This window comes from Dreissena polymorpha, chromosome 1 (genome assembly GCF_020536995.1).
Source record: "Dreissena polymorpha isolate Duluth1 chromosome 1, UMN_Dpol_1.0, whole genome shotgun sequence".
NCBI classification, from domain to species: domain Eukaryota; kingdom Metazoa; phylum Mollusca; class Bivalvia; order Myida; family Dreissenidae; genus Dreissena; species Dreissena polymorpha.
Genome location: NC_068355.1, coordinates 99,097,072 through 99,111,347, shown reverse-complemented (window position 1 = coordinate 99,111,347; position 14,276 = coordinate 99,097,072). Strand labels below are relative to the sequence as shown.

At 36.8% G+C, this 14,276-nt stretch overlaps 1 protein-coding gene across 1 annotated transcript in view; it reads right to left on the bottom strand.

Annotated features, from left to right (window-relative positions):
• Positions 1-295: 295 nt before the first annotated feature.
• Positions 296-14,276, bottom strand: part of LOC127842254 (26S proteasome non-ATPase regulatory subunit 2-like) — a 39,891-nt gene continuing 25,910 nt past the window's right edge. Inside the window, exons 15-21 of the mRNA XM_052371684.1 lie at positions 13,977-14,047; positions 12,305-12,478; positions 3,380-3,548; positions 2,759-2,980; positions 2,301-2,419; positions 1,074-1,188; positions 296-744 (exon numbers count right to left, since the gene is read on the bottom strand). Of these exons, the coding sequence (XP_052227644.1) occupies positions 674-744; positions 1,074-1,188; positions 2,301-2,419; positions 2,759-2,980; positions 3,380-3,548; positions 12,305-12,478; positions 13,977-14,047 (941 nt within the window). The 3' untranslated portion in view covers positions 296-673. The remainder of the gene's footprint in view (positions 745-1,073; positions 1,189-2,300; positions 2,420-2,758; positions 2,981-3,379; positions 3,549-12,304; positions 12,479-13,976; positions 14,048-14,276) is intronic.

Here is a 14,276-nt window from a genome sequence, read left to right as displayed (position 1 = left end):
AGACAGTAGCAATACTGGCGGACCATGCACTTCAGAACATTATAGTAGACAGTAGCAATACTGAGGGACCATGCACTTGAAAACATTAAAGTGGTAACACTATGTGTATTGCACTAGTAAACATTGGGATAAGCAGTGGTAAAACAGGGTAACCCTTCAGTGAAAAACATTGGGATAAGCAGTGGTAAATCTGGTTAAAAATGCATCGAAGACTTACTCCCTAAACCAAGAACAATTTACAATTTATGAGAGCCTTTCCAGACTTAAAGAAAATTAATAGTTGAATTACAACAACTTAATGTGTCAAGTACTTTATTTATTCATACAAATGAAAAAATAGCACAAAGGAGAAGTTGCTTCTAAAGCAACAGTCTGTAATCCATGACCGACATCTAACAGAAGACAACAAGGACTGCTATGAGATGCTATTTTCGCACATCCTGGACATGTTTCCTTGTGTTGAATACAGTTATAATAACAATGCCACAAACATCCAAATTTGACATATCATCTTACAGATTTGTATTTACTATGAACAGAGGTACATGTCCATTTAGATCACAACTGGTATAACATCTTATTTTGTCAAAGGCTGAAATGACGAATGACAAGGAAACATAATATTTTTTCCATCCATGTTAAGCAAATAGAATGCTCTGGATGTGTTCCCTATCTATGTAGACTCAAAGTCTGGATTCTTCTTCAGTATTACAAAGCCCTCCATCACAGATGTCATCGGTAGATCTGAGATTCAAGTCAAGGAAACCAAACAACATACCAAACAACCAAAATAGCTTAATATGAGTTCTATTCGTATAAGATTTCCGTTTTGTTATTCAAGAATTCAAAGTTTAGTATAACATATATAAATGCAAAGTTTGAATGCACCTTTTATCCAAATATCATATGATCAGTAACTAAATACAGTCACGTAAAAATACTATATATATGTATTTTTACGCGTATGTATGTAGAAACTGATCTCATGATACTTGGTTTAATGTGTAATATATATATTTATATATTACACATTAAACCTCCATCAAGTATGAGATCTAAGCCAGAAAGGATACATTCATCAGTGGCCAGCTCTGCCCTCTCTCCATACGCCAGCAATACGGGTGTAGTATGTGTCTGGAAGCCTGTGATTGTCTTCGGCTTACCTGCTTGACCGACCACATCCACTGCCTACATGGCACAACAAAATATATATTAGCAGCACTCTGTGAAAACAGGATTTAATGCATGTGCCTAAAGTGTGATCCCAGATTAGCCTGTGCAGTTATCAGGTATGACACTTTCACTTACTGCTATATTGAATTTTATACTTAGACGGCATCTTCTTACACAAAATCCAGTGAAGGCGGAAAGTGTCCTCTCTGATTAGCCTGTGCAGACTGTACAGACTGCATATCCTCGCTGTCGTTCTCAAACCTCGTAGCTCCAAAATATTCAAAATATTTTTTTCGTCTTTTCCGAATATATTCAGTCTGCGCGTGTTTGTGCTATATCTCGTAGCTCTACGCAACGCCAATCAGAGCCCTTGAAAAAGCCACGTGACGAAATGCTGTAGAATGATTGTTGGCTTTTTTCCCGGCAAAAAGTCGCAGCGACGCCATTTCACCTATAGGTACGTCGTTTCGTTTGGACAAATTTGACAAAAACGTTTTTATAATTTTTTTTATTTGCAACTACGAGGTTTCCTATCAGGACGAATTGTCGTTTTTTTCTCTCTCCTGAAAAGTTGGCATTTTGTAGCTACGAGGTTTGAGAACAACAGCGACGATTTATGCTAGTCTGTGACAACACCTAACAAACATCTCTGATTAGCCTGTGCAGACTGCACAGACTGCATATGCTAGTCTGTGACAACACCTAACAAACATGAATTAAGCATTGTATTCCCAGAGTGCCTCTCATATGTGAAGGATCTAAGGCAAACAACTCCAACAGCAGTAGAGCAATGACTGGCGAACCTCCTAACCTTATAAAGTCAGGTGTCATGTCATACAAACAGATGTGAACACATAAATGCTTTGGAATTATGCACATGGATTAACAAAAGTAATTAAATAAATGTACATGTTTATTCCTGATAAGGAGCATAAATACTTGCAAAGAGCTTAACATTATTGACAAAATATGTTTAATATCATAATAATATCACAATGTTTTTATTAAACATAAAAGCTGAAAAGTGAAATTGCTGATCTGCGCAAATTGAAAGAGACAGTAATTCTCTTATGAGCAAATTTATATCTTTATAACTTATTTTGTTATGCATGTATCAAGCATCTTACCGTGCCAACCCTTACTGCTACTGGCAATGGGTGTAGCTCCTCATCGAAGGTAACCAACATCCTAGGCTGCATGGCCGACACCAGATGGTACAGCATGTAGTGAGACTTCCCTAGGATCACTGCAGGGCACATCAGATGAAACACATACAAGAACATGATAGAAACACATCGACCATTCTTTATGTAAATATAATATTCTTATTTAGTTAAGCATGCCACTCATCACAGATAGTCTTTTCTTAGGCTAAAGATCAGTGTTTTAGTCTACTTTTTTATTTTTGAGAGTGTGGGAAACATACATAATGCAGATTCTAGTCTGTACTAATGATTGGGGAAATTAGAATGATTTAACAATAAGCTTGCTAGAAGCCCCTGCATATAACGTTTAATTCTTCATAAATATATGTACATCTGAACTTCATCAACATCAATGAGAGTCTAACCAAGATGCCACATACAGTTTTTTATATCCAGACAGGAAACAAGGGCAGCCATCAGTCCGGCCACAGCCACAGGGCTCATCAGCGTGCGGTCACTGTGGTAGGGGGACAGAGTCAGCGTCCCCTTCCCCAGGTGGGTGAGGCCCTGCGCCAGGCGCACCACAAACAGGTTGTTGGGGTCCTTGCTGTGGTACACCGCCAGCTGACGTAACATGGCAGCTAGACGGGCATTGTTTGTTCCTGTAGAAGAGACCATCATCCTTATAACAAAACTAAAGTGATGTCTTTTTTTTTCCTAATGCAATATTTTACGATGCAAAAATATCCCACTGAGTGAAAATTCAATAAAACAGACCCATTTCCATTAGAAAATTCTTAATTCCAATTCAGCTATTCCACAAAATCTTTTATAAAACTCTGAAATCTGATTTAAATTGTTATTGCAGAATATGTTGTCAAAGCTAATAAGAATTAAGAAATTTTAGCTTCATCCTTTTTTACTTGAAAGTAAACAATACTTGTTAATTTCAAAGCCCTTGTAACTTAATTCCTATTAGTTACAACTAAAATCATAGTTTTTTACAATGAAAACACCCCCATTTTTTTTTCCTTAAATATCACTAAAAAAGAAACACTTACCAGCACCTACAAGTCCCATTGCGAATATTGAATTCTGTGTTACTTCCGGGTCACTGTCATGTGAGAATTTACTGAGAGTGTCCAGGATCTGCAGCTTGGGGTTGGAGACAGACAGTAGGCCCAGGGCGAGTGGCACAGCACGACGTATCCCTACCTCCCCGTATCTCAGCTAGTATATAAGCGACATACATTGTACAAATACAGTTACTAAACATTGGAGACTAATATGAGTCGCGTTCTGAGAAAACAGGGCTTAATGCAAATGCGTAAAGTGTCGTCCCAGATAAGCCTGTGCAGTCCGCACAGGCTAATCAGGGACAACACTTTCCGCCTAAACAAGATTTTCGGTAAGAAGGGACTTCCTTTTTAACGAAAAATATGATAATAGCAGAAAGTGTCGTCCCTGATTAGCCTGTGCGGACGGCTAATCTGGGACGACACTTTACGCACATGCATTATGCCCAGTTTTCTCAGAACACGACACATATAATCAAACAGGTACCAATATTGACTTGTGTTGGTTTTTTGCAGTAGATATTTACAATAACAGTTTAAACATTAAATTAAGATCCAATGATGAAAATTCCACATGCAAATAAAGACTGTAGCAGTTGTTAATGTTTTTCTAATTTACAAAACTAACTTTTCTTTTAAATTTCTCCTAACCAAACACAAGAATGACCTACTTCTTACCTGTCTGACAATGGATATTTAGTTGAGTTCCAACTTGCACAATGAAGAAAATTGGTCTAATTACTAATTAGTGATGTTCAACGTCATCATTTGGTTTGAATTTCTCCAAAACCAAACATACAAAAGATCTATTATTGAAACATCGGATTGTGGATAATAAATGAAGACTTCTTGAAAATTTGTAATGCAAAATATGCAAATGTCAGCGTCCAAACATCAGCAATTATACAAATTTTCTTAAGAGTGCCAGTTGGAATTAAACTGTATGAATCCAATCTAACAGCATGACAATTTTATAATTCTTTCTGATAGGTTTAAGTACTATCCAAAACAGCAACCCTACAGGAAAATAATTTAAGACATCCATTCAAAACTATTTTCGCGGAACAACAACATTTTTACCTATAAAAATAAAATCACATGAAAAAGCCTACTCAAGGTATCAAATTAGTATTAAGGTAGCGCACCTCTAATGGGCACATATCCAAATATAATCTAATTAATTATTTTCTTAATCAGAATCATTTCACTGAACTACATGCAAATTTGTAGGTAGGCTTTTCATGCTTTTTAAAAAAATATACCGATTTTTTCAAAACCACCCCCACGCTCGGCTTTTGTCCAGTTTATTTTCACCCCTGGGGTATATAAAAGTTCCATAATTCATTCAAATTTCCAAATATGGGCATGCAGTTGGTGTGTACAGATGCTGTAAAGGTGTTTAAAGTTTAAAAAGATGAAATAAGTATTCTTTTACAGACATTTATTTTTTACAAATTTTTATCTATGGAAGAGCGCCATGAAATGTAAGTGATTTCAGCCAAGTAAAAATTGGGTCGGTAAAAAACAAAGTGTCATAAAATTCAAAAAAGTATCATTTGAGTCATATTTTTAGCTTAGTTTTTATAGAAACACTTTATACAGCAAAAATACCAAGAACTTGATAGATTTACCGTTTACTTTTTGAAATAAAAAAAATGCAACATGCATGGTTCGTATTTTCAACAGTAAATCACCCAATTTCGCCATAACGTTGTTTTAATTTTAATATTTGAAGAATGTGCATAAAAATTGCAACATATTTAACAATAAATATAGCTTATATGCCATATTAAATCAAATTACGTTAGAAAATAAATAAAACGCGTCCCAAAAAAGTACACGTCGTCGACAGGATTCGAACCTGCCCGGGAATATCCCAAAAGATTTCTAGTCTATCGCCTTAACCACTAGGCTACGGCACCTAATAGTAGGCTCTTCAACCTTCGAAGAAATCGCGGGAAATCATTAGAGGTGCGCTACCTTAAATAGCATTGTTATTTCTTTCAATATTGATAAAAAATTATTCTCCTGTTGATTAACAGTAAACTGACCTTATAAACTTCTTTTAAATGTTTTCAGCTTCTTTTTCTGACAAAGTAACTATGGTAACACAGTAATTACTTCATAAAAGTACATCTAATCTCAACATGAACTATAAGTTCAGGAACAAAAACTAAGCCATTATTATGAACACTGGAAATTTCTGATTTTTGTTTACATTGTATTTACACATTGGTGTAACAAATAAACATAAGCTGCATTATCAGATGACTAAACTACCAAATAAATAAGCAGATAGAAAATGTCCTGTTAATTTCTAGAATAAGTAAGGAGCAGTTATCAAAACTAATGCAGTCATTGTTTGTCCATGCAAGCCCTATTTATTATACTCTTGCTTGTGAGCAACAAAACTTGACAAGCCCCACAATATAAATCTGATAATATTAGCATACTCAATAAAAACAAATTTTTAAAGTAAAATTCATTTTAATTATTAAATACTTACCTACTATCTATTAGCTTATAGCTTTCCAAGGGGAATTAACTCATCCGGAATTTTAACTGGGAACCGGCCACCTCATTACCGTAATACAGGCCAGGTTAAACATTACTGCAACGCAACCTAGGCAAAAATCGGTAACCAATCCTCAATATTCTTTCAATACATATACAAAATATTAATCGAATAGCGGGGTGGGAGGTGGGACTTACCGATAGTAGGTAAGTATTTAATAATTAAAATGAATTTTACTTTAAAAATTTGTTTTAATGTCATAAATACGTTACCTACTATCTATTAGCTGATTTTGAAGCTGAGGTGGGAAGGCTCGTAAATATTTTCCCATCACAGTAGAACCCATAAAAAGGGTTACCAGCTAATGACAGCCAAAACCCAAAACAAGGTTTATCAGGTTATCTTCGTTAAAACGGTATTAATTTTGACTCATCAGACAGAGTAAATATGTCTATGTCAAAAAGAAGACACTTCCGTTATTGAAATTACAACAAGACCAAACACATACAAATGGTTTTGTTGGCACTTCAGAAAAAGAAGATAAAAAGATGAAAAAGGTGGTCGGATTCCTACAGAAAAAAACTTGGAGCATGTCAAGAAGTGGGGTGTGATTAATATACGCCCACGAACCAGACAAAGCTCTTACTTCATGCGGTCAGATCCTAAAAAGGAATGAATCCTTAGATAAGAGTAAACCTTCCTTGTAGATGTCTAACCTTAGTTAATAGAAACAGCAGACACATCTCCCCCCCCTTTTTTTAGGGAAATGAAGAGTGTCTTTTTAGAACCTCGAATGTACTAACACTGCTGAGATAGAACTTCAAAGCCCTGATTGGCCATAGAAGTTTATCCTTATCTACATGTCTACCAGTTTAAGAAAACTTGGAGACTTGAAGATTTTGAGAAGTCATATAGAGTTGATATAAGCAAGGAATCCTGGCTGACACAATAAAGTGAAGACGACATTAGATCGAACTGAAATTGGTCGTATTCAACAGAAAAAGCATGAATTTCACTTCTCAGTATGGTAAAGACATAATTAGAAGGAAAAACCCGTCTTAAAAATTATATTGGAACTGTTAATAAGGCTGATGAAAAAAATATTCATAGGAAGCTCATCAAGCAACCCAATAACACAAGCCAAAACCGCTTAAGAACGAACAACATAGTGTTAATGTTCCATAGCTTGGATCAGTTCCAAATTAGCACAGAGTTGTGATGACTAACACAAAACAAGGTATACGAAAGCATAATCTCTATCCTTGATGGAAAGAAGAACACATTTCTTATCATCAAAGAAAAAGATGTATGCATCTAGCAGAATGATTAAGGTAATAACTATGCTCTCAAATACCCAGTCAAAAAGAATTTCCAGGGAACCTCATATACAGTTCTGATGGAATTATCCTTTCAAAAGTAACAAGTATTGAAGTTCTAACAGAAATATGTTCTTCTGCAGAAACAACTAAATAATGGCCAGACATGTAGTGGCACATGTTTGGATCTGTATACATATTTCTCTCTAAGATATGATATTTGACCTGTGCAGAAGTTCCTGAAATTAATTGTACAGGAGACTTAAAAGGTCGTAGAACCATAATCACATGATTCACTAAGTAGATACCATAAAAATATGGCAAAAACTCACTAAGATATTCCAAAACTGGCAAAATAATAGAATAACCTAAGTATCCAGTTTATGTCAAGTGGACGAATGTATAACAATCGCACACGCTGTTGATCGATTTCTACGAACTGCATTCGCGGTGTAGCATTAACACTGCGATCTATGATCGCATTTCGCGATCTATGATCGCATTTCGCTCATTACTAGCGTTAGATGAGAAACAACTTTCCTCGAAACAGTTTAGCATCTACGTGTAAGCGATTTGGAAAAACACTGGCGCGCATGCGCAAATCAATTTTTTATTTAACCGAAAGGAAAAAGAACTGCAGGCGTTGAGACGACCTGCTATCTTGCAAATAACGAATAAGTTCCTGGAATACAAATACAATGAGTGATAATATGTTCACCTCTGTGTCTGGAAATAAACCACGACCGATGTGTGCTAGTTGAAATCATCACAAACGAGTCGTGAAAATGTTTATAAATGAAAAAGAGCTAAAAAGAATGCTCGTCTGTATCCAACAGGTTAAGGTGTGTTAAAATTTAACCTAAGGTTCTTGAATATAATTCTAGATCAAATAGAAATGTTCGAGCCCAATATAAGATTTCGAGCTCGCTTCAGCCGAACAAACTGCAAGACCAATAGTCTGCATGTAGTCGGCAAAGATAGAAGTAGAAATAACAGATAGATGTATTTCATATTCTTATAGTATAAGTAATTCATATCCAGCACCAATTTGAATTAGCTGGTAAGGAAATTCAACCATAAACCAAATCAGCGTAGATGATTTGGCAAATAACGGTCATCAGTAGAACATGAGTATTAAAAAAAATACAAAAAGTCATGGAAATTGTTCAATCCATAAAATATTGGATTCAATAGAATCATAGCAAGGGTTATACAACTAGAAAAGTAGAAGATAACCGTTGCTACAAATTATGACCGATGAAAACACAAGTTAATACCGGTGATTGGTAACTGTTAACCTAACCGGAACGGTCCTTAATATGACCGGTAACGTTATTGGTTTAATGCCAAAATATGATGGAATCTATATGGTCTGACATGAATTCCGAGTATTGCTCGACAAAGAAGAACGAGCCAAAACTCAATTCCGATAGCAATGATGACGAACCCCCTCGATGACGAAGAAGAGGAGGAAGAAAACGACTACTTGTTTTGATCGGTGACTGGTGTCCGGAGATCGGTGCGCTGTGATCGGAACGAATCGGTCCTAATAAGACTGCGTCAGGATGAAAATAACTGGTGCAGAAGTCATCTAACTGATACTGTAAATCGGAAAACAATGTTAGATTATCAGTATGATAGGCACAAAGTGTCCAATGTAGTCGTGGTGGCAATATGACCTAATCCCGAAGCCTGAAATTTAAACGAACTAATGTTCGTATACAAATAAGGTTCGGTGACTGCAACATGTGTGGATGCCTAAGAAAACCAACACATGTGTAATGGTGATATGATATTCCGTAAAGGAATAATATAGAAAACGTCAACATGACCAGTAGGTTCGGAAATCCATACATGATGAATGGCGAATTCCAATATACCTGCGATGCCGAAATATTGTTTGGCTACGCTGGAAATAAAGTCTCCAAAATAATGTCTACATGAGCGTTGCATTAACGCTTACGAGAACTGCTCATTGAAAGCGAGGTATTTTCGATGTCTATCCTATCCGATGATGATGAACGACTTCTTCTTCTGGCCAGTGCTCGATGAAGAATAGCGTGTCCGTCTACTGTTGTTGTATCTGTGGACGAATAAGATGAATAAGAAGTCAGATGATGTTTACTTATTCTTACCTTCCTTATCTTATATACCTGACTGAGACATTGACCGACGTACTGTTATAGCTCCGTTGTCAACATGTCGGGCAAAGACCGATGAATGGTGTGCGCCATAAGGTCTAGCAACGATCGACGGAGAGTGAAAAGCCGTAATCCACGTCTTGCCCGTTTCTTAGGTACCGGAAACCGGCGACTGAAATTTCCTCTCGATGACAAGATCAGTCCCCGGAAACTGGTGTTCAGTGAACGGACCGATCATGAAATATGAAACAGTGACGTCACCTGCAATGTTAGATACAGTATGTCTCATAAATACATACCTGAATAGACATTAATCACCGTGCAGTTGTTGCTCCGTGGTCAATGTCCTCGGGCAAAAACCGACGTAAGAAGGTTCTTCTTAGGTACCGAGAACCCGTGACGGATATTCTTCTCCATGACAGGATCAGTCCCCGGTAAGTGGTGTTCTGTAACGGACCATTCATGAAACAAATATGAAATGGTGACGTCACTAGTGTGAACCTCCGTTGGCAACGTTAGGTACACTATGCTACAATCATACATACCATAACAAACCTGAATGAGACATTGACCCACGTACCGTTGTTGCTCCGTGGTCAACGTCTACAGGCACATACCGGTGAAGGCGAAAGCACCATGGTCTGAAGACGATTGACGGTGCGATAGTTCTGTGTTCCACGTCTTGTCCGTCTATGCTAATGGGAACCGTTTCCTCAACGTGTTACAGGAACATCTCTGAAACTGTGACGTCACTAGTATTGAACCTCCGTGGTCAACGTTAGGTATATATGTTATAATCATACATACCTCAACAAACCTGAATGAGACATTGACCGACGTACCGTTGTTGCTCCGTGGTCAACGTCTACGGGCACAGACCGGTAAATGGCGAACGCCCCAATGGTCTGACGACGATCGACGGAGAGGTAGCTCCGTGTTCCACGTCTTGCCCGTCTCGCCTCAATTAACGGGAATTCAGTACCCGGAAATTGTTTTCCGGTGAACGGACCGTCACTAAGTGAACAGTACTGTCACCGGCGATGACCCTCCGAGGTCACCGCCAACGGGCAGTTACCGACGTATGGCTCTTCTTCCCATCTAGGTGCCATAAGGTGTGATGTAGATCTACTTTCTAAGCAATATTTACTAATAGATCTCATCCTGCCCGGGAAAGAATAGCGAAGGCTATATCATCAGATGTCCTCTCTGCAGACATCGTGTAGTTGAATATGAAAAATAAGACTAAAACATATTCAACAATTAACTGGTCCTAGACCAGATTGTCATATGGCACAATAATTATTAGCATATAATACAATTAACTAATATTATCTTAGTTACTATTGTAAAAGATAACATCAATTGTACGTATATTCAAAACAATTTAAAGACCATCATCCAGTGAAGTCACCGGACAATCAACGTCTGTTGTAGGTTCGTTGCGTTGTGGCTGATCGACGTCCGTCGGCGACCAGCTGTGTCATAAGCCCACAATACGCACACCGCACATTTGTGAAGCAAGTGCAACCGGTACATGCAAGGCAAGTGTTGTGGAAATTCCACCTTGTCTTGACATGACCACATGAACCTCTATTTTGTAAGTTCATTTCTGAAACAAAAGAAACAGAAAGAACCTACAAAAGACAAAAACAATGGTTAAAATATTAAATAAAAGTTAAACCACAATATGTAAACAAACAAACGCTGTACAATTGGCCTCAATAATCTTTTGATGAAAAAGGCACGAAATCCTAGTTGGATTACCTTCTCAATTATTTATTGAAGAGGAAAAACGAAAAACTCGTGCTCAAGTGCATGAGTACGTACAAAAACCCGGCAAGGCTGAAACAATAAAGTTTCAACAATTTGAACATGAAATAAGTCATCCATGATCTGCGACGTCATCGGGTTTTATCATCTCTTGTATCTGCGACCATCATTAAGTCGATTATAATAAAGACAAGAGCAAAACATCTTCAATAATAAAAAGGTCACAGACCAGATTATCATGCGGCACATAAAATCATTATTTGTCCATAATGAAAATAATTAACATTCTCTAAGTTATTATTGTAAAAGAGAAAGTCAATGGTACGTGTAATACCACTGCCGTAGATCATAAATTAAACAAAAGTTTAATTCAAAACAGATGAAAATATAATGATCATCAATTAATATTGTCATATGAAATGTAAAATCATTTTTGCACACAATGGCAAATGATAAACAATCTGTCAAAGAATTAGAAGAGCACGCTTTGCACGATCTCGTAACACATTAGAAGAATATTTACACTGTACAAATTTCCTCAACTGCGTATTGACGAAGATCACGATATACACGTGCTCATGTACATGAGAATGTACCTAAAACGCAGCAAAGCTGAAAACAAGTTTCACGCATTAGAAAAACGTTTTGCACGTGCTCTTTCGCGCCTAAAACACCCAGCATGGTAGAAATAAACGATTGTTCAACAAAAGCAAGCATGGCTTACCTTTACAACTGAAACAAAAGTCCATAAAATCCACATAAAATATTCCGAATAAGAAGTACAAAGATAAATAACACAATTTATCTATGAAAAACCCCAATCAACCAAGTGAAATAAATCGAAAAACAATTTTCAATTCAGAGCTGTAAAAGACACGTCTACACCTGGTCGATCCGGAAAGAATATTGAGGATTGGTTACCGATTTTTGCCTAGGTTGCGTTGCAGTAATGTTTAACCTGGCCTGTATTACGGTAATGAGGTGGCCGGTTCCCAGTTAAAATTCCGGATGAGTTAATTCCCCTTGGAAAGCTATAAGCTAATAGATAGTAGGTAACGTATTTATGACATTAAAACCAGTCACCAGCTCAGAGCTGAAATGCTTGGTATATTTACAATTACTTAAAATCACTCCAATTTGAAAGGACCAATGTCCTGCCCTCCCTTACCAAGTGGCTGAAGGACCTGAAGCACATCTCCGCCCCAATGTCCTCGCCCATGGCAATGAGGGCAAGCCCCAGCACTGCTACGCCCTGCTGAGCTGTGAGGTCTGCTGTGGCTGGCTTCTCCTCCTCCTTCTTATCCTTTTTCTTGCTCTTGTCCTCTTTGTTTTCATTCTTGTCCTGTTTTGGAGCAATTTAATCCATTTATGCCTAGTGGACTCTACCATCCTTCTAAATTGGATCAATTTATTTCCAAAATTAGGGATGTCTAGTATATTTATCTCTGTATTAAGAACATTTCTTAAAGAAATTATTTGAAGCAAACAGCGTAGACCCAAGGCCTTTTTTCTAGACGCTAGGCATAAATGGGTTAAAATAGGGTCATTTGTTGCTTTGGGAGAATATCAATGTATGCTCATGAGTGATCATTCAAATTCATATTTAAATGAGTAATGCAAACAAAGCTACAACAATTTATATTATTAGATTTGTTTTCACAGTTTTATTTTAAATGGGTTTATCAAACAAAAAATGCAGGAAGTATCAAGAAGTCAAAACAATAACCTCAATTCCCATTTGTTGTATTCAATAATCAATGATAGTCTGTTTCATGGACAGAAATTAATTGAGAAAAGGTGTTGAATAAGACATTATTTCTGTCTTTAAACAGAGCTCCAGCTAGGATTTGAAAAGGGCAGGGGGATTTTTGTCAAAAGGGCACTTTCGAGCACGAGGATGTTTCTGGAATGTTTCCTCTTGCATGTTTATTTATATGTTATTAATAATTGTTATAATATATTATTCCCATTATTATTAAACAATTCGAATATAGTGTCTTCAATGAGGAATAAATTAATTACAATTTATTGTAATAATAGATTTATTAATCATTATGTGTAAAAAAAAAATATTATTTTTATTTTATTTTAAAGGGCAGGGGGGCCCTAGGAAGGGCAGGGCGGAGGTTCGGGAGGGCAGGGCGGAGGTTTGGGAGGGCAGGGTGGGGTGCCCTTCAATTTATGCCTCGCTGGAGCACTGGGCTTAGAGTTGGTTTTAGCTGTAACAACCAATTGGTTTAAATTAAAACCCCAAAAATTATAGCTAGAGTGTCTTGATCACTAGCATATGAAAATCAAACCGTTGCTCATTAGCGTAATATGCAACACTCAAAAGAGGAAAGTTCTTTGGATTCTAACACAAATTTATAGTTTTCAACAAGTCCCTCCTCACCGAAATTCAAGTTCAGGTGGAAAGTTTCATTCCGGATTAGCCTTTGCGGACTGCATAGGCTAATCTGGGACGACTTTTTACGCACATACATTATTCTCAAAACGCGACTGAAATCATGCACAGTTTATTTGTCTCAATAGGAGAGAAGAGCTTCTTACCTATTTTCCTATGATGCGGCTCATATGACAAGTTACATTATCTAATAAGGGATAATGTTACAAACAGATGTTGATAAAATGTATATGCTAGAATTTAGGAAGTAATCATGTGATTCCTGTAAGGGAATCATGTTGCTTCTTGCTTTCTTGGTGTATAATTATCATTAAAATCTTCTAAAACAATTTTTTTAAATCTTTTCTTATGAAAACAGGAATGTAAATGCTTTGAAGCAGAAATTAATCCTATAAAAAATAAATTCATTATTGAATTAGTTACAGTATGGACAAACCTGGTCTTTCTTTTCATCATGTTCCGAGCACAAATGGAGAAGCTGTTGGATTTTCAGAACATTACCGGTACCTGTTAATGCCAAATGAATAGATATCAAGTAAGAATAATAATATTCCATAATTCTAAGTAAAGAGTCTTTTTAAGATATCAGAGAAACTAGTATTTGTTACTATTTGTTTAATAAGTGACAAACAATGATCCCACCCCCTCCTTTGATGGGGCCAATTTTGTCCACATATCACATATTCGGAAAAATATTACATTAAGAGTTCTTATATCAGTCCATATAAAGTGTGTA